The sequence below is a fragment of the Corvus brachyrhynchos genome, unplaced genomic scaffold (assembly GCF_000691975.1).
Source record: "Corvus brachyrhynchos isolate BGI_N302 unplaced genomic scaffold, ASM69197v1 scaffold283, whole genome shotgun sequence".
NCBI lineage: Eukaryota > Metazoa > Chordata > Aves > Passeriformes > Corvidae > Corvus > Corvus brachyrhynchos.
In genome coordinates, this window is record NW_008237409.1 from 3710137 (window position 1) to 3734839 (window position 24703).

The 24703-nt window shown below is 42.6% G+C and overlaps 1 protein-coding gene across 4 annotated transcripts in view; it reads right to left on the bottom strand.

Moving 5' to 3' along the window:
- The window catches only part of SPECC1 (sperm antigen with calponin homology and coiled-coil domains 1), a 77467-nt gene that overhangs the window by 29123 nt on the left and 23641 nt on the right, over positions 1–24703 (bottom strand). For 3 of the 4 annotated variants that reach the window (XM_017731024.1, XM_017731023.1, XM_017731027.1), the window contains 4 exons: positions 6514–8072; positions 4479–4686; positions 3762–3835; positions 3227–3405 (listed from right to left, as the gene is read on the bottom strand). In XM_017731024.1, the coding sequence (XP_017586513.1) occupies positions 3227–3405; positions 3762–3835; positions 4479–4686; positions 6514–8072 (2020 nt within the window). Of the gene's footprint in view, positions 1–1085; positions 1148–3226; positions 3406–3761; positions 3836–4478; positions 4687–6513; positions 8073–24703 lie in introns of all 4 variants that reach the window. The other variant, XM_017731025.1, reaches the window with a different exon arrangement.

A 24703-nucleotide genomic window follows, 5' to 3' on the forward strand; every position in this document is an offset into this window, starting at 1 on the left:
ATCGGAAGAAAGTAATTATTTAAAGCCAGGGAATCAATGCAGGGGACAGGGATGGTAGTATTCCTGCTTTCCTCTCCTCTGGTCATTTCAGACTATTCATTCCAAAGGAGTACGTAAACCCATCCAGGCAGCTGAGTTGCTCTACCTCAGCCAGAGTTTCAGGGTCCTTGCACTAAAGGGGATGGAATAACCTCCCCCAGTGTAAAAAAAACCGCACCAAAAACTCCCTAACAAACCCAAACCCCCACACCAAACAACTCTGAGGAGCAAACTGAGCCAACAAACCCTGCTTTGAGGGCCCTGCTCTGCCATCTTCCTTTGCTTGCTGTGAGAGCAGGGTGAACTATGAAACCTCTGTGCGACAGAACAGCTGCAAACACAGGCACAAATGAGCAGCACATCAGCACATACAGACTGACAGCGGGGTTGAATACACAGAGTACAAGCTCATTTCCAGGAGAAAAGCATGTGACACTGCCATGCCGTGGCATTTGAGACTTTAGGAGGAAGAACAGAAGCAAATTAGTGGAATGCATCACAATGTTCAGTTTAGGCTTCCGTTTGAAGAGCTGGTTAATTTTTTTATTATTCTAAGAAGTCGCTCATTTAATTACAGGTTTAATTTCTCTGAGTACTACTCCTGGCCCAACTGTCTTCCCTCCATGTTCTTGGTCCAAGGCACATAATGTTTTAGTGCCAAAATAATTTTGAAAATTTGAAGCCAAAGAGTCAAAGCAAGACCTTGAAACTTTTACTCAGGATCTTATCCTGTCTGGTCTTGAAAACCTCCAAGGATGGAGACTATTTAACTTCAACTTCCACTACCTGTGAGGATACAGTTGCACTGTAAGCTTCTGCATTTTACTGCACAGAAATAACATTAATTAGGATGTAAAATACCATAGAAGACTGCCTGAAGCATGGGTTAATCAATTTGTAGCTTCAACCAGTCCTAACTTGGGACAAGTTAACTCCTTTTTCCCTTACTCCATTTGGTTGATGCTTGTCCAACCTCCTCCCCAACATTCTTAGTCATAGAACTAGACATTTAATCCGTGTTAAAGATGCCTTTGGGAGGCTCTTACCTTCATTCAGTTGAACTCTGATGACCTCATCAGGATTTTTTCTGCAAGTTCTTTGGCTGTTCCTAAACCAAAAATGACTTTTTGTCTGATTAGAAGAACGTAACGGTGAAATCAAACTTGGATGCAGGAACTCAGGCAGCCACAGGCAAACATTAAAATGGCAGGATGTCGCAGGAGATAAATTGGCTTCAAGATGAATTTATGAGGTGGAGCCTAATGACCCTCAAGAGATGGCTGAGATTTTGCCAAAAACCTTTGAGTAGCAAGCTCTTTGGAAGGTACATTTTCCAATAAGAGCTTAAAAATCAGACAGGAAGCTTTCACTAGGGACTGTCAGACATTCAGCTGAGCATGCAGCTGCTCAGCATTAGCGAACATGAGGAATACTTTATAGATTCTGCTAAGGTATCATGCTACAGACTGCTTCCACCAGTGCTGAGCACACATCAAAACCACCACAGGTACCAGAACCTACTGCTGATTCTGAGCAGTGGCAGTTGTGAAAGCCAACAAAGTGACAATGAGAATACCCCCAGCATTTCCTGGGTGAAAGAAGCTGAGGTGGTGGGGAAGACAGAGACCTCAGGAATGCAAAAATATCTGGGAGTGTAGAACTGCCCCTCAGCAGGAGCTTTGGCGACTTCAGGAATTTGTTTCATAGGTCAGCAGAGTTTTAGAATTCCAGTGTTTAGCTGCTGATCACTGGTTTGTTTAGACAGTGACTTCAACAAGCTTCATTATGTTCCCCATACCACTCAGTACAGACATTTTGCACACTCTGAGAGTCAAATTAATTATCCTGACAGATACAAAATTTGGTTTCATTACCTGCCTTTGAAAGAGAATCAATATTGCCCACTGCAGACAGCATATCTGGCTCCATGACCAAGGCAATACTCAAAGCAAGCCACACAGAGAGTCAACGTGACAGAGACAGACAAATCCGTGTGTGTGTGTGACAGAGGGAAACACAAATGCCAAAACTGACTTCATTAAACACACATCTGAACACCTCGTCCTGGAACTACAGCTGTATGGATTCTGGGGTTCCAATTTAAAAAGGACTATTTGCAGCTCAGGCTTCTTATAGCAGAGAGCTGATAATGCTCCTTCTAGATGGAAGATAAATATTCCTGTTTGCAAATTAGCAGGTCATCTTCTATTCAAGTACTATCAAACATATCTTAAAAGCCAAAATAATACGGAGGGGAAACTATAAGAATATGATTCCCCACCCTCATATAGGAACCCTGCTTTCAACAAGAGAAATTTAATTAAGAACAAATTAGGAATGGAAACAGAGCCCAGAACTTAAATACTGTCTGGTAATCATTTTGTCTGAGTACATAGTCTGTAATAGCTTTTCTGTGCGTCCACTTGGGACTCTTCTAAGGAAACTACAGCCTAAAAACATTCCTTTATTTTCTCAAGTTTTTCTGTTTGTTCAATCCAGGAATTCTGATCCATGCACCTCCACAAAAAAGCTCTCCCATGTTTTTAGTCCCATCTACTGTACAGCTGCTGTGGAAACTCCTCAATGGAAAACAGTGAGCAAATAAGTGCAATGTAGAGCCAGACTGCTACTTCACCTGAAAGAAATGACAGGATTCACGCTTTTCCTGTGGCCATTCTGCCAATGGCCATGGATTTACCAGGAGAGAGATTAAATGGCAAAATTCAGGGGAGCAAAATTAATTTGACATGCATTTCTGATGAAAAGATGACTGCTTGTGTTACTTTGGCTTTCTTCGTTGACTCTCCTCAGGTTAGAAGTTCTCTTCTGGATGTCCCATGGAATACCTGTACCCAACCAACCTTTCCACAGATGGTTTAATACAGCTGCACAGAGTTATGAAGGCATCACCATATTGAGAGCAAAGCTATCAGAGGATATTGGCAATTGTTACTACTTAATATTTGCTGATTAAAACCTTCATGGCTTAGTTGACAGAACTAGATTGCCAAAAAGAAAAAGAACAGAAACCTCTCAGAATAAGAGACAACAAAATCTGCCAGAAGAGCTACAAACAGACAAGATGCACATCCAAGGCAGTGAACAGTTACTGACAAAGCACTGTTTGCATGCGTGTTAGCAGGCACACAGATCGACTCCTGGCCTTGGTAAATGATAAACAACCAACCTGTTGCTGCCCTTCACTTCATCCAGCTCCTTCTGCAGTCTGGCACTCTTCTCTTCCTCCTCCTGCAGCTTCCTCTTCACCACACGGAGCTCCTGCTGAGCTTCACACTTAATGTCATTGGCCACAACCACTGCAGTCTGCAGGTCAGCCTGGAAACGCCTCCACTCCTCTGTGTCCTCCTGGAAGGGAGCAATTACAACCCCAAACAGCTGTAAAAATGCACCCACTCGAGCTGAGCACTTAGTTATTGGTCTCTATTGCAGAAATCACAAGCAACCAAGATTTCCCCACAATTTTAAGGTGGTGCTGGGGTCAAACTAAACACTTGCCTCTTTATAGTACCAAAAACACTGCCAAAGAAACTTATGCTAAGCTTTCCACTCCAGTACTGCCAAGAAGTCCAAAGTGAAGAGAATGAAGACTTAAAGGGTGCAGAAAGAATTTCCACATTTGTTCTAGGAAAACACAATGCCTCTCTCAAACCCAGTATTGCACTAAAGATCAGCTTAGCTTTGTCTTGGACCTTAAACCTTACCTTCATCTGCTTAGTCAGAGCCTTCAGCTGCCTCTCTGTATCTTGTTTTTGTTCTTCCAGCTTCATTGCTTTACCTAGGAATGATAAAAAATGTGAAAAGATTATTAAACACATGAGGGCGACAGTGAAAGTGAAAATGGGAGGGCAGAGCAGCTGATTTGGTTTTGCTTCTGGTAATGCCACTAAAACAGACTAAACAGAAATTTAGCAAAGCCATTAATATAAACTAAACTGAATGATCAGGAATGGAACCAACAGCAGAACTCAAACATCTCCAAAATACATCCTGTTATTTTCAGGTATTAAACCAGACTGAAATTTAGAGAATCCCACGTGGATTCACTTACTCAGCACACACATCCCGAGGGATCACTGATGTGCAGAACAGCCACTGGTTCCACCAGGTGGCAGCTCCCCATCCACAGCAACCTCGGCTTCACTGCTCTTCCCAGTGCTTTGCCCTAAAAGCTCTTTAAAAAAAGAGCAATGATTCCAGTTTCTAGAACGGGCAATACTTCCTTCACTGAAGAATGAGGCTTGGAGACTGGCTCCGATATTCCATCTCTAGCACCATCTGTGTAAGTAGCACTTCTGTTCATGAACAGAAGGGAATATCCCAAACTGGAATATTTGTAAAGGACAGGCCTCCTCCCTGTTGCAGCCATACTGAGCCCTCCAAGTAAGTTCACTAAAATCCCTTTCTCCAGCTCCACCTACTTTCTAGGTCACTGATGAGCTGGTTATTGTGGAGTTTTATAGCACGATGTTGTTCCACCTGGTCTTCCAACTCGAAAATGGTCTCTTTCAGGTTTTTGATATCTGCTTCATTCTCTGATGTTTTCTCCTGCAGCTTCTGGCTGGTTCTGCTCAGTTGCTCGGCCTGTCGGTCACACGCCTCCTTCAGCTGACCATACTCGTTCTCAGCCTGGGAGGGAGGAAAGAAAGCTGCAAGTTTGTCCTTATTTCTTAGGAGATCTCACTCATTAGAGGTTTCACTGGGCACCTCATGGATTTAAGAGCTGAACCTGTGTTCTAAGCATTGAGTACACCCAGTTTCAATGCCAATGAGAGTCTCAGGAAGCAGAGATGAGCTATGAATGTCAGTTTTCTTTCCTGGCAATAAAGATAATACATGATGCTGCAAAGGAAATGAAATTTTCTATATGATGACCACAATTCCAAACCAATCTCTGCAGTTAATGAAGGGAGAAGAATTATATACCCAGAAAGCTCCACATCTATTTCTGATTCACATTATGAAAGTGATATCACTGCCTTAGGGCCAGGATGATGATCAGCTCATCCACATTAACATTTTGCTGCTTTTACCATGTGCATTTTCAATGGACTATGAAAACACACACAACAGAGCCAGCTACTGCAGATAAGTGTATTTCTGGATATGGGACATCTGGAATTACTGAAGGGGGAATCTGCTGCACTTCAGTTTGTTGGCTCAGCCCACTGATCAATGCTTCCAGGTTTGAGGGGAGCTCTCTGAGTATGAACAAGTTATGGAAAAGGTGCAGGCTGCCAACTCAGTGAGCAGCACTGGCACAGCCTCACCAAAGGGCAGCCTTACAGAAGCCTGTGGTCTTGTTTGGGTGTCACAAATAGCCAGTGATTCAAAACAGCTTAATTCAAGGGAAGGGAAGAGTAAAAAGACGGAAATCTGTGGTTTCCAAACCAAGCAATAAAAAGTTTGGTTCAGAGTCAGCAGTTTTTCATTTATTCTTCATGAACTGCAGCTCCAGAAAGCACTTGGGAGCTTCCCCTACTAACTCCATTTGCTGTGGTCACCTATTTTAGCTGAAAGGACATCTGGATTTTCTAAATCACTCAAACCATGGAGGTGCTTTTTGGCAATGCTCTCTTCCTCTGCAGCCAATTTTATCATTCTTCTCATGCTCCCTTCCCCATACAGGAAAGGCTGCACACTCTCACTCCTTCTGCAGCCCTGGGACATTATCACTGCTTGTGCTTTATTAACACTTGTTGCATGATGCCTCACACTGCAGTTCCTCTGAATATCCAGGATCACACAGAAAATAGGGACAGTAACTTGCTTAAGCTTGTTGGGAGCAAAGCTATGAACTCACAAATGAGGTAAATTGTTCTAAAACATTTTTTTTCCCATTACTTTACCTATCCTAAAACAGAGTATTTCTCTTTTTTGTAGAAGTATTTGTTTTATGAGAATTATCTCATCTGAAGCTTGACTGTTCATCATTAGCCATGTTGCTGGCAACTATCAGCTTCTCTGAGCATTAACTCATGTCCTTGTGGTCTCAGGACCAATGACACCTATAATTCACTGCTAATTAATTCTGATTAATTATTCAGAATTTAATATTCACAGCTAACTATTCATGCCCTTCTCTCCATCTGATTAGCAAGTGATTTACACTATTTGTTCATGTAATATCAAAGTAATTTTTTATTGATCTGCTCTTTGCTCCAATTGATAGACACAACTCTATTGATTAAAAGAGTAATTTTCTACAGAAGGTATTGGGACAAAATAGTTATGAATTTATAAACACAGCTATGCTAATAGTTATTTCTGAGAAAATACGGATATAGCAGCAGAAACTGAGACAATATAACCATATAACCCCAGCTTCTATTCAAACCTAATCATACAACTTAAATCCTGAAACTTATGATCAATGGCTCAACAACAATGTAAAGACCAACCTACTTATGGAAGGACAGAAACAACCACTTTATTTTAGAGCTGTTACTGCTTTACCTTAGAGAGCAGCCCCTGAATGTGCTTCAGTTCACTGTTTGCCTTCAGCAGCTCTTGTTTCAGCTCAGTGCAAGAGGCTTCTAACTGCGCCTTTTCTGCATGGGCTACTTTGAGCATCTCCTGCACCTCAGAGTTGTCAGAGGTGCAGCCCATCACGTTGATTTCTGCAGCCTTTTGTTTCTCATTCTCCAGCTGAGTTTTGAGAGAGCCATTCTCGATTTTCAGACCTTCCAAGGCAATTTTACAGTCCTCCAGACTTTTTGTCACTGTGCTGTTGCTCTGCTGTTCCACTTCTAGAAGTTTAAGCAGCTTCTCATTTTCTTCTCTCAGGCTTTTAATCACCTGCTGGGCATCCTGATGCTCCCTTTCTAAGCTTCGCAGGCTGCTGGTTAACTGTTGCTGAATGTTGAGCAGTTTCTCTCTTTCAAATTGTGCTTTTTCAAGAACTTCTGCACATTTCTGTTCCAGCTCGAGGACCTTCCCCTCTTGAGCTTCATTCTTGGATCTCTCTTGGAGGAGAGTCATGAGCTTCTCATTTTCCTGGCTCAGATGCTCAGCTCTATCTCTGTGCTGACGGAAGGAAGTCTCCAGGAGAGCTTTCTCTTCCACCAGCTTCTCATTTTCTGTTGTCAGCTCCTGCACCATTTGCTGCTGATCCGACAGCTCCTGCAAAGTGGCCTGCAGTTCTTCTGCCGTGCTGTGGTGATTCTCCTCCATCTTTTGTATTCTTTCTGTAAGAGATGCAACAGAGAGGTCGCTGATGTTGTTTGGAGAGCTTCCTGCAGTGGAACACTTGGAGCCTTTGAAGTGGTTGCTGCTGGCAGATGTTGGCCTGGAAGGTACATCTGCTATGTGTTCAAAGTCGGATGCATCGGGGGACAGGGAGGCTTTGGTGACATCGCTGCTGGAAGAACCGGAATTGCGCAGGGCACCCCCGTTCACGTGCTGCCTGTGCTCCTCCACTTCACCCCTCGACACATTCTTGGATGGGCTTCCAAAACTGGACTCTTGGGTAGTTGGGGTTGGGAGGCTGCTGTCGCCCCCGCTGCTTGTGGTTGTGTCTGAGAGAGGAGAGTTCTCTAGATAAAGCAATTTCTCTTTCAAAGCACGGTTTTCTTCTCCCAGGCTAGCAAGCTCTTTTTGGAAAGTCCTGTTTTTTTCCTGAAGGGTCCTTATTAACGGATCTATGTCAGCAGGTGATACTGATTCTAAATTTTGGTTGGAAGCACCCATTCCTTCAGCATTCAGTGACCCTTTCTCTTTGCATTTCTTCAACTCACAACGAAGTTTGGTAATTTCCGAATCTTTCGTCTTTGCTTCTGCCAGGAGTTCTTTAACCTGAGATTCCAGAACAGCCTTGTCACCAGTTTCATTCTCTTGCTTGGACTTGCTGGTGGGGCGCACGTGTTTGGTAGGAGTTGGTGCACCAGAAGAGGTGGGGCTGGGCTGTGTTTTCCTGGTGTTGGCTTGACCACGCAGCACAGCTCTCTCCCTGGACACAGAGGAGGACAATTCCCGGGGTGCTGGGATCCCTGTGCGCTTCGCAGCCGAAACTGCTCCTTCAAAAACGAGGGATGAAGTGAATTTGAGTTAGTGCATGAAGAAAACTAGTCTCACAACAACAATGCTGGAGCCTAGAGCAGTCCTGGAAAAAAACACCTGAGTGTTTGAATAGGTTTAGTCATGACTGAGTGTGTGGATTCATGTTTCAAAGGCTTGTATTATTCTGCATTTCTTCCTTTCCCACCCCCTGCAAAGGAACACAGCCTGGTGAACTTTTTCCCAGTGTAATAATGTAATACGTAAATGCTGCAACACATGAACTACAACCCCCTATTAATTAAATTGATGTAAAGATATAAGGTTATTAATTATTTGAAAGTAAAAGTTCCTCACACTACTTTGTGAAATACTGGATCTAATTCTAATCATTTCTGGGGAAAAGTTCAGTAACTTAAGAAAAGACACTGTCTTTGAAAAAAATGTATTTTTATCACACACAAAACTATTTGCATTATTCTCTATTTAGGCAGACCATCACAAAAGGAGGACTGAAACATTTATGCTGAGCACAGATTCAGTGAAATATAAAACTCTTCTGGCACTTCCAACACTAAGACAATTGTGTTGCTGCAGCTTCTTGCGGAGATGGATGAGAGATTTTCCATGTTATAAATTCCCATCCTCTTATGGAAGGAGAGCAAAAGGAGCTTAGAGAGTTGATGCTGTTCTGTTTGGTCGTTGGTTGGGTTTTTTCCCCACCAAACAATGCAAAGCATTATGTGATTACAAGGGAAATGAAGTTTATGAGTTGCTGATTTTCATCTTTCAAAGTTCTCTTGAAATACAGGACCCCAGGCACTGAAGAAACAATAAGAGACATCTGAACCATGGAAGCTGTAACAAGCTGGTTAAAGAGAAGAAGCTGGTTCAAAAGGAAGGTATGACATGCCACTGCAAGTGACAACACCGTGAATTTAAGAAAATCCTGCTTTCAGGACCTTATTCAAAAGGAAAAGCCCTGAAGTACAGGAATAAAGTGTGGGGATATGGCACAATGAGGAGATGTTGTCCAATGTAGCCACATAAACAGGATGCAAGAGCGAGTTATGCAAACAGAAAGGGCTTGTGAGCCAGTGTTTGCAATAAAAACAAGTTCCAGAAGGACTCTGGGGGGAAATCCTAGAATGAATTCCATCTCCCCACATTCGGGAGGCTCTTTGCCGACACACATGTGCAGTGCTCACGGAAAATCAAAGGGCATTAAGAGCAAAGGGGGAGCAGACCCCCCACCTTACACAGCAACCTCATCACCCTCCCACAGCCTTCTCCACGACGCAGGGCACGGGAGGGTTAACATTAACACCACCCCGTTTGCTCAGCATCTCTTTTGAAGAATGCACTGGGTTTATAAAGCCCACACAAACAGGAGCCCCTCCTCCTCCCCCCCAAACACACACTCTCTGCAGCAGCACAATAAACACCCCGAGACAAAGAGCAGCTGAAGAAAAGCCCCCTGAACCCAGCGCAGCGCTGGCAGGAGAGCACAGAGAGCCTCTGTCACGGCAGGGGCACGGTGAGGCCAGAGACAAAGGCTCCAGTGTTTTTGGGAAGAGCTACAGGGACAGCCAGGCCCACGCAGCTTCATTCAGTCACCTACAGCTGGAGGGGACAGCACAGCTCCGGGATCTCCGGTGGAAAGCACCACGCGAGCGGAGACGGGAATTCTCCCGCTTGTCAGAGCCGGAGGCCCCAGCTCATGGATCATCCCCTTCCCAAGCCAGGATCTGGCACCCGTAAAAGGTACTCAGAGTGAGCTCAGCACACAAGCAAAACTCCTGGTGCTCATGCAGCCAACGCTGTGAGATGAAGGACATGCAGAACACTGAAAGGACCACGATGTGATGTGACTTCCAGCAGAGAAATCCCAGCTCAGGCACAGGCAGGTGTCCAGGTGGGAGAGCACTTGAATGCATCTTGACCATGGAGTAGGATGAGTGTCCAGTGTACAGAAGCAGTTTTCACACAAGCTGTAACCCTACTACAGTTTTAAGATGTAAAATCCACATTACAAATGGTCAGAGATGCCCTTCAATGGAGTCTAAGGGGTGATTTAAAGCCTTCTCTATGTCCTGGGCTTTTATTTGATCTGAGAGGCTTTTCTACCCTTCACACAAAATTTTATGACAAACGAAGTGCTCTAAAAACTTTTTTAATGCCCAAGCCAGTTCAATAACATGACTGTGAACTGGTCAGTACATGACTACGCAGTATTCTATATACAGTGGGTGGTATTCTGTACATTACAAGAAACAGTGAGGCAATCACACATTAGTACAAATTGCTTGGCACTAAGGAAGCCACCTTTTCCTAGGAGATATGCAGCATTTGTAGAGATGCCAGCGTGTTTCTAATCATCACCAGATGACAACTGCAACATGATCCTGAGCAATGGAAGGCATATACATAAGGATAACAATTAATTATATTTAACTGGGATTATCTGTACTCCACCAGTTTGCCAACCACTGCAGGCTTTGAGCTTACTCAATGTGCCTCGTGTTTTGCAAGACTCCATGCTCTGCTGACTTGCTCTGTCATAAATCACAGAGCCTCTGCTATCCACCAATAACCATTAACCAACCTGGTTTTTTTATGATGTAGAAAGACTTACACATTTTCCTCACTCCACTCTCCACAAGCACCACACAGTACTAAAAAGCCACAAGGAGCCCAGAAAAAAACCCAGTTCTAAGTGCGTATGTTGATCACAAAACACCAAATCAAGTACAAACACTACTTTAAAGTCTATTTTATGGGCAACCCCCCTCTGAATGACCGTGGAATTGAGCAGTGTAGCAGTTGCCAATGACTGCCAACCCCACAGCCCGAGGCTCCATAGGCACGAACTCGGTGCAAGTCCCCCTGGTGACCTGATTAACCGGCCCCCAGTCTGGTGATGGGCTGTGGGAGACTCCAGACGGACTCGTGCCCCCCAGGCCGCTGAATCCAATACAGCCCTGATTTATGCTGCTGCTTTAGGTGGCTGGAATCATGCAGAACTTCACTGCTGCTTTTGAGCAGGGCAGAGAAAAACAACCAGCCCTGAATCTCAGTGGAGGTCACCTCATCACCATGTTCCTCACCTGGGTGCCCAGTAAGAGCTTCTCCATTTTCAGCTGTACTTTTCAGGTGTGAGGCATTAAACCATAACAATAGATAGAGCTTATAATTTTCCAAGTGCTTTAAAATTAACAGCTATTTAACTCAAATCCTCTGAAACACATAATTAAGTTTAGGTTGCGGGACAGGGAAGCAGAGAGAAATGAAACACCTCACCCAAGGGCACACTAAATCAGGATTAGGACCAGGGCTCATGCCCTGCTGTGCAGCTTTCCATGCATCACTTGCTGCCAGGGAGCACTCCTGACTTCCCACTGGCGTCAAAAGCCAAAGTATCACTTTAATGAGATAAAAGTTGACCCCTAGAGATGATCTTTCGACATTTTAATCCCATTTTCAACACAACTACGATGGTTCTCACAGAAGGATCAGGATTACTCTTCAGTTTTTACACATTATGATGTATTTTTGATCTGAGCTCTTAGCTGCTTCCATAGGGACATCCATAACCAGCAGAAAATGGACTGTGGAATAGAGGGAAACATTTCCCAATCCTCCAAGGTGAAACACACAGGATTCTTGACCAGAAGTAACATCCAGGCAGTAGAGCCAATGTACTTACAGTGATAGCAGGGTAAGGCGGAGTAGGAGGCAAACATTTTACCAGTCACAGGGGGACACGTGTGACACCTTGGAATGAAGATTCAATTAATTCGTCTGCCTTTACATTCCATGTGCTCTGAGATAGCACATATCACTGCAGTAAAGCACCAGCCTTGAATTTACATTTATTTTACTTGACCCTTAATTATACTAACAGTTCAAACACCTGCTTCCTCAGCCCCAGAGCAGAGGAAGAATCTCACTTGGGAAGTGACAACATTTGACTACATAAACATCTTTGAAAATGTTCTAATTTCTGCCTTGAATCTATTTTTTAGAACTGGAGTCAATACAAAATTATTTGCCTCTGGCCTTTGTCCCATTTGTATCCCACAACCTGCCCTTTTCTTAATCCTTCCCTCCATCAACATATTAATAACCCAAAGGTTAATGCCATGGTCTTCTGCTGTTCCACAGTGGAGTTAACAGGGAATGTTCCATTTAGTACCTTATTCCTCAATTTTAATCCTGTCATCTCTTAAGCAAACAACAATAAAAACACATTTTTTCCTTCAACATGATCAAAATTCCACGTCAGTAATTCATTGTTCCATAGTTTAAGCAGGTACTAAGCCTCCTGCATGCAGAGCCCATCTAGGTAATTTAAGCACTGATCACGGAGTCATCTCACAAAGCATTTCAGTCATGTAAGACTAAAGCATGGAGACAGATGCAGCTGTGGTGTGATGTTTTTAAACAATGGATACCTTATTTGAATTGCAAGGGCAGGACAACTAACAAGAAATAAAAGAAAGCTATTCATAGCACTCTGCAATGTTCATACATTTCAGAAAGGCAAACTGTTGCCTGCAGACAAGTTTGGCCTCTCATGAGGGATGTTACAGCTTTGTCATTCCAGCTCCTGCTCTTGTAACAGATCAGCAATTTCACTGTCCCATGTCTGTCATCCCTAAATCCACCTCAGAAAAGACAGTGCAGCAAGAGATTGCAACAAGAAATTAAGGACTAACTCACAGCCTCCCTGGCAACAGAAGACTGGGGTGGCTCTGTCATTCTGGAATTCTCTTCTCACACGCCACGATATTTTAATAAAATTTCCCATCTGAACAGAACTCCTGAGCCTCAGATAGAGAAGGGGTTCCTTGAGGAAAAGGTCAGTCTGAATCAAGTGGGCTGGAAGCACTTAGCACCATGGCTAAGTAAATGGAATATTAACAGCCCACGCTTGTACAGCAAATAAAAAGAATTATTTAACCACCCCACACACTTTTACTGTGCTCTAGCACTTGTGGTTTAGCTGAAATATGTCCTTCTTATCAATTCTGGTTTTCAGCTCATCCTCTGGCTGTGACTCCAGTAGATCCTGGACTCGGCATGAGAGCACTTCCTCACGCTTTGCCAGGATGTGCTGAGAATCCAGAGCAGCACCAGGAACACACAGTGACAGCCCTGCAAGGCAGGCGGGTACCCTGTGCTCAGCTTTGCCTGGGAAAGGTCCTGTCACTGCTTTTAGTTCCTCAGTAAAACAAACCAGAGTCACAGGAGCATCTTAATTCCACCTGGTTTATGACATCTGGTCTAGGACACCAAAATACAGCTGTCTAGTGCCATTTCAGATGACCTTTAGGTATATTTAAAATACTTTCACTGCACTGAAAGATTTGACAGCACCTGAGGGAGATCCGTCTCCTGCTCCAGAGGCAGACAGAGCAACTGGGATGTCTGAAGATACCTTAGGTGCCACCAGACATCGAACTGAACACTCAGACTTTCACAACAGATTTACAAACTGGTGTTAGAAGGCAGACAACAGCAGCTTTTTTTGTGCTATATTCAGAATTCCTCCAGTACCCAAGTACTCTTTAGCTGATTTCCAGCCACACAAGGAACCATTTAACACAATGGATTAATATGGGATTCATGACATCATCGATCTGAATGGAGTCACAGCCAAGTCACAAAAGCTGGCATTAGTCTGGAGTCACCACACTCTCTGTTGACTCCCTATGATAAAGCAGCACAGGTTACAGGGAGCCTGGACGTGTTTTCTGACTTCTTTTGTCAACTCAGAGTAAAGTTTTCAAGAACCTAATTAACTTGGTGTTTAAAATCCATTTTTCAAAAGCGGATAAGCCACTAAGACCTCGAAGCTTAACTGAAAGCCCAGGGGACTTGGCAGATCCCTTTCACTCTGTTCCAGCATTGATCCTGAGATTGATACTGAGACTGATTAAGAGTCAGCTAGGGATGTCCTTTGGGAAATGGTGACTGTAAAGCACAGAGGAAGGATTGTTGTACACTGGACTTCTTTAAAGTACTTTTTCATTAAAAGGTTTCAGCACACATCTCTTTTATTGCAACACCCTATTATCTACTGCCTTTTTTAAAACTTTGTTTAAAGCAAATGAAACAGTTAAAAAACAACTTCCCTGCTGACCAGAGATGACACATTTCACGGTGGCATGAGGAAAAGCAAACATTGAGAAGTAGGGCAGATATAACAGCAGCCCTTACCTGCAGTGCTGGGCTACTTCATAGCAAACCTACAGAGACAAAATCCCTGCACACATTCTGCCACCCTGCTTAATGCTCCTATCCTTAAACCTCTGGGAATGGTAAGACAGCTTGGTAACAAACACTTCAGGGATGCACACAACTAAACCAAGCCATGAGGAAGCTCTGAATCAGTCCTGAGAGCTTCCTGGGGGCTGAAATGTGAGTGGGACTGGATGCAAAAGGCTGGATTTGCAAAGAGACACCAACCAGCACCTACTAATATTTTCAAAACTGCTTAAGCTCTTTAGAACTTCATATTCGAGAGTGAAATGGCTGAAACTTCTGCTCCACCATCGGCTCAGGCAAAGGCAGGATAAAGAATGACACTATTGTACTGTGGCAAACTATCACGGCTTGATCTGCTTGAAACACAAAGGGAACGAGCTGAACGGGATCGATGTCAGCATTCTTCCACAACAACAGCACTGGATACTCCTTCAGATAAACCTCAAAAACTCAGAAGAGCACATCGTTTTCCATCTCTTTTAGGGCTGTCCTACAGAAAGACAGTGCTCTCTGCAGCAAACAAAGCAAACCAAGGCTTGGCCAGTCATGGTGGTTCCGAACTAATCAGTGTGTTTGCAGAGTGTTAGTCACAGAGGCAACACCTTCACAGGTCAGCAACTCCTTGGGAAGGTTCACTTGTACTCCACCTAGCTTTAAAAAAAGACAAGGAGATGGCTCCAGAACAACAAATGTGGTTTTGATAATCCAGCACTAATTATATATAGAAGCTTCTGCTCAAATAGGGCCTTTTACTCACTTAGCAACACAGACTAAGAGTAATTAAAACATTAACTTTTTTTCTGGATTATTTTAATGGCTTGTTGGACTGTCTGGCCTTCCTGATTGCACTGTCTGTGGAACAGGCACAATATGCAACAGGAGGAAAGAGCTAAAAGGCTTAATGCAAAGATTTTGATCTATGTAATCATTGTGGAGAGTGTAGGAAAGCAATTCAGGTACTGAGATTTGAGATGGAGGAAAAGAATAAGAGACTGAAAAGAAATAAAAATTATATTACAAAGTATTAGGGAACAACAGATGACTGTACTGAAAAAGCTACACTAGCAAAGAAAAAGAAAAAGCAGCAATGAGCATCTTGATTTGAGTAATTCCTAATTTAAGACTTACAGAGACCCCTGACATTTGAGCTGAACACTTGGTAAAGGTTGGATGATTTTTTTAGTTAGAAATATGAGTCTAGAAATCTGGAGTGCAAAAAACACACAAGAAAAGGCACTTTTGGTAACTTAAAAGACTAAGTCATGATCAAACTACTTGTCAATGGTTTAAATCTGCAGATGAACTATTGGTAGGACATTCTTTTCAAGGGTGGCCACCACAAGAGACTCTCCCATGGCAGGAATGTAACCCAATAGTAGAGATGACCTTATAGTTGAAGCATCTTCCTTTAGTTCAAATTTTAGCATCTAAACAAGTACTCAAGAATCCAGAAAAGCCCCCAGGAAGTTTCATATTGGTTTTAGAAGAGAAAAATGTCTGCTCACAATTAAGGAATGATCACACATGTTTTATTTTCAGCTTGTTGGATTCATCTGATCAATAACTCTGTCATCTTATCCTTGCACAGAAAGTCACATTTAACTCTTCCAGAAAAGTGTTAAAATGAAAATAGAAAGAGGTCAGCTCTACTCAGTATCTGGTAGTTCCAAGCTCAGCACAGCCACAACAACTGAATTTCAAGTTCACTTTACCACAGCTCAATTCTGTTACAGTGGAAACAAGGTCGCATTCAGAAGGTAAATGAGACGAGATCTGATCAAAACCCTGTTCACAAAGTCTCATTGTGAATTTCAGCTGACTTTCTCTGCTCTTTACGGGCCTGTTCACATACAATTCCTCTCTGAATAACAGCACGAGTAGTTAAAATCTCTTTACCCTGAGAGACTTGCCAGTGTCCACACAAAAGAGTCCCTCTGACCATTTCTGATGCTATTTACTTGAGTTTCCTGCAAGTTTTTAAAGTCTCAAATGAAAACTCAAGCCTGGATATCTCTGCTTGGAATAAAACTTTAAACCCAGAAGTACAAAAGCAGTGCAGGCTCTACTGTAAAAGAGGGAACTTTAGCTCCCAAATCCAAAGATACATCTGGAAAATGCATTGGCTGAGCTAAGAGACAAGAACTGCTCAGTGCATGCCCAACCTCTGCTCTCCCAAGTACAAACCTCCCTTTCCAATCTGCTCAAGAGTCAAGGAGCATCCAAGGGGCTCCAGGGCTCCACAAGGCTCTGGCACCAAGGGAATCATAAGGGTGCTGCTGTGTTCACCCCCAAAGTGAGGGATACAAACCCACATTGCCAACACGGGTGCAGGTCCCAAGTGGGATGGAATCTACCCCTGAGCTGCTTTGGATTTCTGGAGTACCCAGCAACCTGGCATAACAAACACTGAGCCACCCAAAGCAAATGTTCAGGGAAACTCTATATCCCACACTTGCTGGAATATCCCTATGGTAAACTCAACACTACTTTTTTTGGAACTGTTAATACCACTGGGCCTGCCAAAAACTTTAGTCATCTACAAGTTATACCCCTTGTCTACCCCCACAAAAGAATGACTGAAACTTTCAATATGTAGCATTATCTCCAAATTTATCTGGTGAAAGTTACAGAAATAGAGAATTTTCCCTTTTTAAAACGAAGTACTCTTACTTGCTGGTTTTAATGCAAATTTGTAATTTCCACAACCATCATAGCTCATTATTTAAAAAATACATAATTTTTATATTCCTTAGGGGGGCCTTGACTCTATATACTTGTGACATTAGCACACCAAAATTATTGGGATTTCTGTGTACTATGACACTTCCTAATTTTGTTTGTTCTGGAACATTTCCTGCCTATGCACCTGTAAAAACAAGATAGAATCAGGTAGAATCATCTCATAGCTACAGCAAAATCAATTTTAAGCCAGACTCTATTTTGGTGGTTTTTTAGACAACAATTGTTTAAAAATCTTGAGAAAAATATTGACAAATGTGAACTTTTCTGTGAAGAGGGACAAAATCACTGCTGTTTCACTGCAATGAGGGATTTTCTGTTTGATCTGGTTGGTTAGTTTGGCGTTTCCTTTGTTTTCCTACCTGTTAGCTCTGAGGCTTCAGCTGTCCAGAAGGTGTTTAGCAACGACTGTGGGGAACATCCTTGGAGTTACTAACAGAACGTGCTGTTCAGAAAAAGCAGGGATTTGCTCCAAGATAAAGCAGAGAACTAATTTGTCAACTCCTATGGCTGTACTAGGAATATTCCTGAGATAAATGACCACTAGCTAGAGTAAGAATCCCAGGATTTTCCTTGATTCTAGCTTGCAGACAAGGAGCTAATTCTCCTCAGTGCACACAGCAGCTTCCCAGCTAATCTAGCCCAGAAGTTCTTCATTCAGCCATTGCTGGGTTAACAGTGGTGATAAAACATCTGCACTTCCATTTCTGGAAAATACAACTATAAGGGATAAAATACTAGTGTTGAGTATTTCGAGAAGTACAGGAAATTAAAAAGCAAACAAAACTAACCAGTCCTAAATCTAACCTTACCAACTCACTTGACAGTGGCCATCAGTAGATGTGTTTCTCCATGTACAGTGGTTTTTACAGTGGTTCAAGTGGTTCAAGTTAATGAAGGAGTTGCCTAAAACTTCCCACTCCAAGAATCCAAATGGAAGGAACAATGAGAACCCTGCTCCTTCCAGACAAGCCAGGTGCTGTGGATCACTCCTCTAACCATCAAAATACACCTGACAACTCTCCACAAGCACAAAGGATAACCAAAAGTAGATTTTAATAGGGGAAATGCTTAATATCAATATTTTCACAATTAGAAGGGTCATTTACTCAACCTTTAACTGTTCAGGAGCCCATGCTATGGACTGAATCACAGAACTGATAGAGATACCTGCATGGGGCTTTATCACCCTTTTGCTTACTTTGTTAAAGGTGGATCCTGCTCTAATTCATTGTCCTTCCCACTGAGGGAGCAGAGCCATCACTGAGGAAAAGAAGCTGAAAATGCCTCTCCAAGCACTGCTGTGGAATGCTTTGTGTCAGGAATCCATGATCCCAACCTTCAGTTCGGGAATGCTGCCCCACACTCGGCCAAAAGGCCAGCGCTGACCGAGCCAAAATAACTTCTTTCCTCATGAATTCCCAAACCCTGCTAATCCAGAAAGACTGGAGGGGAAAGGGATCAAAAATGGAAACATGAAAAGAGGTTCCTCCTCCTTCCCTAAAAGGGCAGAACTTAAAAGCTACAAACTTTTTCTTTTAAAATTGTTTGCTTAATGCTTAATAACCAGTTTGCATTGCCTCAGTGTTACAACTGCCTTTTGTTTACTGAAATGTGATGACCACATCATAAACCCAGTTTTATTGTCACTTCCAGCCTGCTTCTGTGAGGGGGTGGGGAGAGGACTCTGATTTAGTCTCCACAGCTCATCCAGAGCTTCAGCTCAGCCCAGCACAGCGCTAAGGGAGCCAATACTGGGAACTGGGCTGAAATCATTAGAACTATCAACACAGGATGAGACACATCAGGAAAAGAAATGAGACAGAAGGGGAGAGGAGAAAGCTCATAACATAATGAGATGTTTATCTATAAAACATTGCCCACTTCAAAGCAGGAAGAGCTTCAACTCCTTGGTTAAAAAAAAAAAAGCTTTTAATTAAAAGATCAGTCAAAGATTTTCCACAGTCAAGCAGCCTCAAAGAAACTATGTGTGGAGGAGGCTGAGAGTCATTTTTAACATGATTAGTCCATTCTTCAAACTCAACAAGGTTTTATAAAAGCATTTCTCAAGATCTAGAAGATAAGGATTGTGGAAATATCCCCAGCCCCTCAAAAAGGGGCTCTTCCCCTCTGACACCTCCATCTTCATCAGCTTTCACACTGGAAAAGCCTGGAAATAAACTATGAGAGCTCTGTGCCTCCCACCTCGTGGCAAGATAGATTGTAATCCTAGGACCCATGGCTTTGGCTTAAGCAAAGTTATTGCCATGGACTTTAGGAGGCCTGGAAACTTGACTTGAAATATTTCTGAACAACGTAACTTGAAATATTTCCGTACACTGCTCTAGTCAGCTGAAAACAGGCTGTACTGAGCACACAGCCTTCCACTAGACAAAGGCTGAAAAGCCTTTGAAGGTTTAAATTAATTTCACCACTTTTCACCTCTTTCCATTCAAGGAATGTTTCCAGACAGGGATGGACATGACACCATCACCTTATCCCCTCCCAGCATTACTGCTGACACTACATGCTCTGGGGAACAAGACTGTGAACCACTTCCCTTTGGTCACAGAATTTTTTAATGTTTTTTCTTTTCTGAAAAAAAAAAAATCCAGGATTTAGAAAAAATCCAGGATTTAGCCTTAAATAAGTAAAATGCAACATGTTCTCTACAGGCTGCACTTTAGCAACTATTTCACTTTACTGCAGATAGACAACACCAGGGCTACTGCGCTCTGGAGAAGCTTTCCAAGCAGAGAATACCAGTCCCTGGAACGACTCCTATTCATGGAAACTCAGTCATCCTCACTTACCAGCTGTTAATTATGACTAATGAACCTTCTGCTGAGTTGGTTCTGCTCTGCACGAGCACAGGGAATTACCTCTGTTTTATTTCAAGAATCACAACCATTTTTGTCTATGAGAGTAAGTATTCAGTGATACTTTCAAAGGACTTTCCCGTATTGCAGAGAACTCAGTTCCTGCCAACAAATGTATCATTATCCACACCGTTGTGGAAACAACCCTTATAAAAGTGATTATATGAGCATAATTATTTGCTATCACAAGGATTTCTACATCTCTGCAATGGCAAAATGAAGAAGACCTTTGGGATGTGAAAAATACAAAAGAATATCCTCCAGATGCAGGGAAGAAGCCACCTTTGTATTCTACATTGTTCAGACTAATTAAAACAGCTTTCTATCCTTAGTACAGGATGGGATTCCTTAATTCAGTTGGGGAAGAAAGAAAAGTCATCCAACGTAAGTAAAATGTGTCAAAGGATTAACTGCACCCCGTCCCTAGAGCCATTTTCATCCCATACATTAATAAATATGATTCCACTGGAGTTACTGGTAAAATTCTTCCTTGCCTGAGTAGCAATGATTTTTAACACTTAGCACCAAAGCATCCATCAGGACAGGAATGTGAGAGGAACGTAACTCTGCTCATGGGATATGGACACGTTTGCTTTGCTCCTCATAGCTTTCCTAAGCAACTGAACAAATTCCAGTCAAGATACAAAACCTACAGAGCTGGTAACAAATGGAAAATATACATCCCTGTTTCAGCCAACACATCCCCTACACATGCTCAGAACTGAACCCTGCAAACTCCTGTTAGCCCTGTGCTTTCCCAAGAGTGCATTTTTCCAGTGATGAATACCAAATTTGCCTGTAAGAACTTCAAATGTAAATTTTGCTGTTGAGAAAAACATAGAGCTTGTTAGCTGTGTGCTACAGAGCCTGATGAAAAGGGCAGAAAGCTGCAGCTCTGATGTAATTTATAGCCTGAGAGAACCGACCGATGATCACACAGCACACGAGGACAGAGTGCTCTGCCCCAGAACATGCAATCCATATCTATTGATGCTTGTGGAAAAACATTGCATGAAATATAATAGATGGAACATTCCAAAGAGACCTGTGAACACACGCCTACTTTGGATTACAGGAAGAAAAAAGTTGATGCATGGAAAATCTAACAGTGTCTATTACCATCATCACAGATAGCAGTTTTAGATCATCTTCAATCACCATGCTCAAACTGTTTGGAGATACAGAATGGGAAAGTATCAGAAAATAATGAAAATATCAAGTATTTGTCAATCTTCTAGTGTCAGTCTGCAACAATCACAGAAAAGTCAAATTAAGTTCTCCTCAAGCAGTGCAGTACAAATGAAAACAGAGAAGTACTCTGCCTCAGTTGTACAGCCTCATGGTGTGCTGAAAACTACACTCCCTGTGGAAATCAGATTTTATGAAGAGTAAATTAGTAAAATTGGGGAAGAATTGAAAAGAGAAAAAAATAAGATCGATTACTTTGCTGAAATACTGGTAGAAGGTCCAGAACACAGGACTGCTTCTGAATAAACTCCTCAGTACCTCCAGAGCTCTGGCATTTTTCAGCAGGAAGACCAAGGGACAATACTTGCTCAAATTTCTTTGGCCAGCTCTACAACTGTAAGATCTTGAGGAGCCAAATACAGCCCAAATAAAAAGAAGCAAGCTTCTCTTTTTCTCCAAAAAGCATTATTCCCTTCTCCTTTCACCCTTTCCCCTCTTTCAAGTAATTTAATACTGTGTCAGAACCAACACAATCACAACTATCCCCTGGCTGTTTCCTCGTCACTCTGCAGCTGTCAAGCACATTAACTAAACTAATGAAACAATCATCAAGAAAATTAGCTTTTACATTTACTATCATGTTAGATCTACCACTGGTAGGTCCTAAAACACCATCAGCACTGGGGCAAAAGCACAGTCCACAGCTCTGGACTCACAGGACAAGTTCTTGCTGACCAGCTCATTCAGCAGAATTCCCAGAATCTCTCCGCCTTCATCCAAAAATGGCCTTGTTTTGCTGATGGAAATTAATCTCACACAAAATGCATAAACCACATCCTGCTGCCTGCCATGCCCTAAAAGTTCTTCTTGTAAAAGCTGTCGTCCTGCCCATGGAGAAAGTATTCCCACTCAGCACATCCTCCCAGCCAATGCAGAAAACTGCTGGGAAGGCCCTGTAGCATAGCAGAAATTATTGATGATCTTTTCCATTAATTTAGCATTCATTAGCCTTTCAACTTGGAATCAGGGTGGGGATTATCACTTAACGCTGCCTCAGATAATTTCAGAGGTAAATTATTCACACTCATGACTAAATTCTTCTAAGAGGCCAGTCCAGACTGTGACAGTGTCTGGCTGTTCCCGTTTCGCTGGCCTGGGAGCAGAGGAGACTCTGCCCCTGACTGAGGTGTTTGTCAGTCCTTCTGAAATGATTTAATCATGTCAGTCCTGTCAAGTCACCTCACAAGACCAATCAACAGAGCCAGCCCTCACTGGCCTTGGAAAAAAAGCTTAAGTCAAGTAAAAATTACCCTCCAGGGGAAAATAAACTTCTTCAATACCAGTTTAATCAGCAGTGTATTACTACTCTGAAAAATGAGAGCATCTGTAAACCCCCCCATGCAAGAATGACTTGTGGGAGGAAGAGGTGACTAAGGAATTAAACTATCCAGTGGAGAGCAAATTGTGGTTTGCTGGCTCCACTGGGAACAAAAGGTCTATGGCTCACTGCCCGAGCTCCAAGAGGACATGACTTGCTGTCGGTATTTCCATGAAAGCTGTTACGTGATTCATTAGCTTTGCTGGCCCCTCTCTCCTCCCTCCCTTCCCCCCAACACTATCATTAAACTCATCTGGTCTCTCGAGCTCTTGCTTGGCAGAAATGGTGTTCTGACATCCAACAGAGTTAAAATGAACGGCTCCCATGTTTGAGAGAAAGGGAGGGAGGCAGATGAGGGGGACTAAAGAGAGCACCCAGAAAAGATCTGACTACACACCCTGAAAACAAAGAACAGAAAGGACAAGAGCATGTATTTCTACAATAGCATTTATCTTGAAATTCTTCTATGTTTTACACTGAAAAATCCCTTCCTCAAACGAAGCCACCCCTGGGCCAGGACGAAACAGATGTAAGAAAACAGATCAATACTGACTCAGTGCATGCACTGACACTTGATATTCTCATCCAAGCCATGTAAGCATGTTTTACAAATAAACACAATTCCAAAAAAAAGCCTAACCCTTGGATAACCCCACCCATCACCTTGCTCCAACAAGAGAAGTTAACATTTCCCATTCAAGCGATTCTTTCACCCAAGTTTTTGTGGGTATTGAGTCATTTTTTTTCCACCTCTTCCCAAAGATATTAATCATCCATCACCTGCAGATGTTTAGAGGATAAACACCCCCCATCACCGTGTCAACCAGTGTCAAAGAATGTCAGTGCTCCTGTTCAGAAATAACAGGAGGCCTCCCTGTTTCCAAGGCAAACTATGTTTGAAAGGCTTTCTCCCAATAAATACAGTGCACTGGATAATGCTGGATTCTTCCGTATAGCTCCCAGGAAATGTTCCAGCTATTCCACAGGTGCTCTGGCCTGTGTTTGTATACACTAATACTTCCTCTAGCTTGGGCAGCCAGCTTCAAAAGCAGAAAACTAATTCTGCTGACAAACTGCTGCAATATTCACTCTTGTTTCACATCATTTTCTACGCTACTTTATAAGTGTTTTCATTCTAAAACCTCCACTGGTTTTAAAAATAACAATATTCAGAGCACTGGGGTATAGCAGGAACACCAATCACTTGCAAGAAGCAGAGTTTTGGCAAACAAGTGATGCAAACTTGGGTCACACCCCACAAAGTTCTCACAAATGATTGTAAGAGCTGTTTAAAATAAGTTTTAAATTAGAAGCCAGGAAAAGCCTATAGAATATAATATTATTACAAGCAATCGTCTCAAATCCTTGTTAGACACTCTAAAAAAAAACTCTTAGGAAGACAGAGATTAATTTGAGATGATACTGGGCTGTTAGAGTCTTGTCTTCTGTTCAAAACATTCCCATCGGACACCAGCAGTGGATTTCTTTCCTCTGTCTTCCCTTTTCCACAGTCCCTTGTCCAGGCAGTCCCATTTCTTTGTATTAATGTGTTACTTTCAACTGCTCAGTTTGGAGGCAACAATTTCCTTCCTGTTCCTGGACAGCACTGACCAGCCCATCCAGAATTTACACTTAATAGGAAAACCCATTAAAGTACATAATACTCTCATAAATAAGTGAAAGTAAGTATTTTACTTTAAATTATAACCTGTATCGTAACAGGATCAGATTTTTAAAGACTTCCGTGCCCAATGACACCAAGAGGAGGAACAAAGCTGTCACCAGTACCCCAAGATGGTAAGTTTGGGGTAAAAGAGAGGAGCCATAAGATGTCCATAAAGTTTCCTAAGAGGGCAGATAAACAAGATGAATATCGAGCTCAGGGAAACAGGTCAATTTGGTTGTCTGTGGCTAAAGCTGGCTCATGAGCTAGATCAACAAAGCAACCCATTCCTGGGGTTTAGCCTGGTTATTCCAAAACACGAACTTAGGAGTACCACAGTTGTTCAAAATGTTGGTGCTCCTGAATGAGAGCTGAATTAAGTTCACTCAAGCAGAAACAAAACTCAGAGATACTACGACGTATCACATTCTGGCGTGAGAAGCAGGTTTTCGTATCCTAGCTGTCAAAAACCAACACAAACTCTGAGTTCCAAAGCCAGAGCTCTCACACACAATAAGGAATATGTTGTCAGAA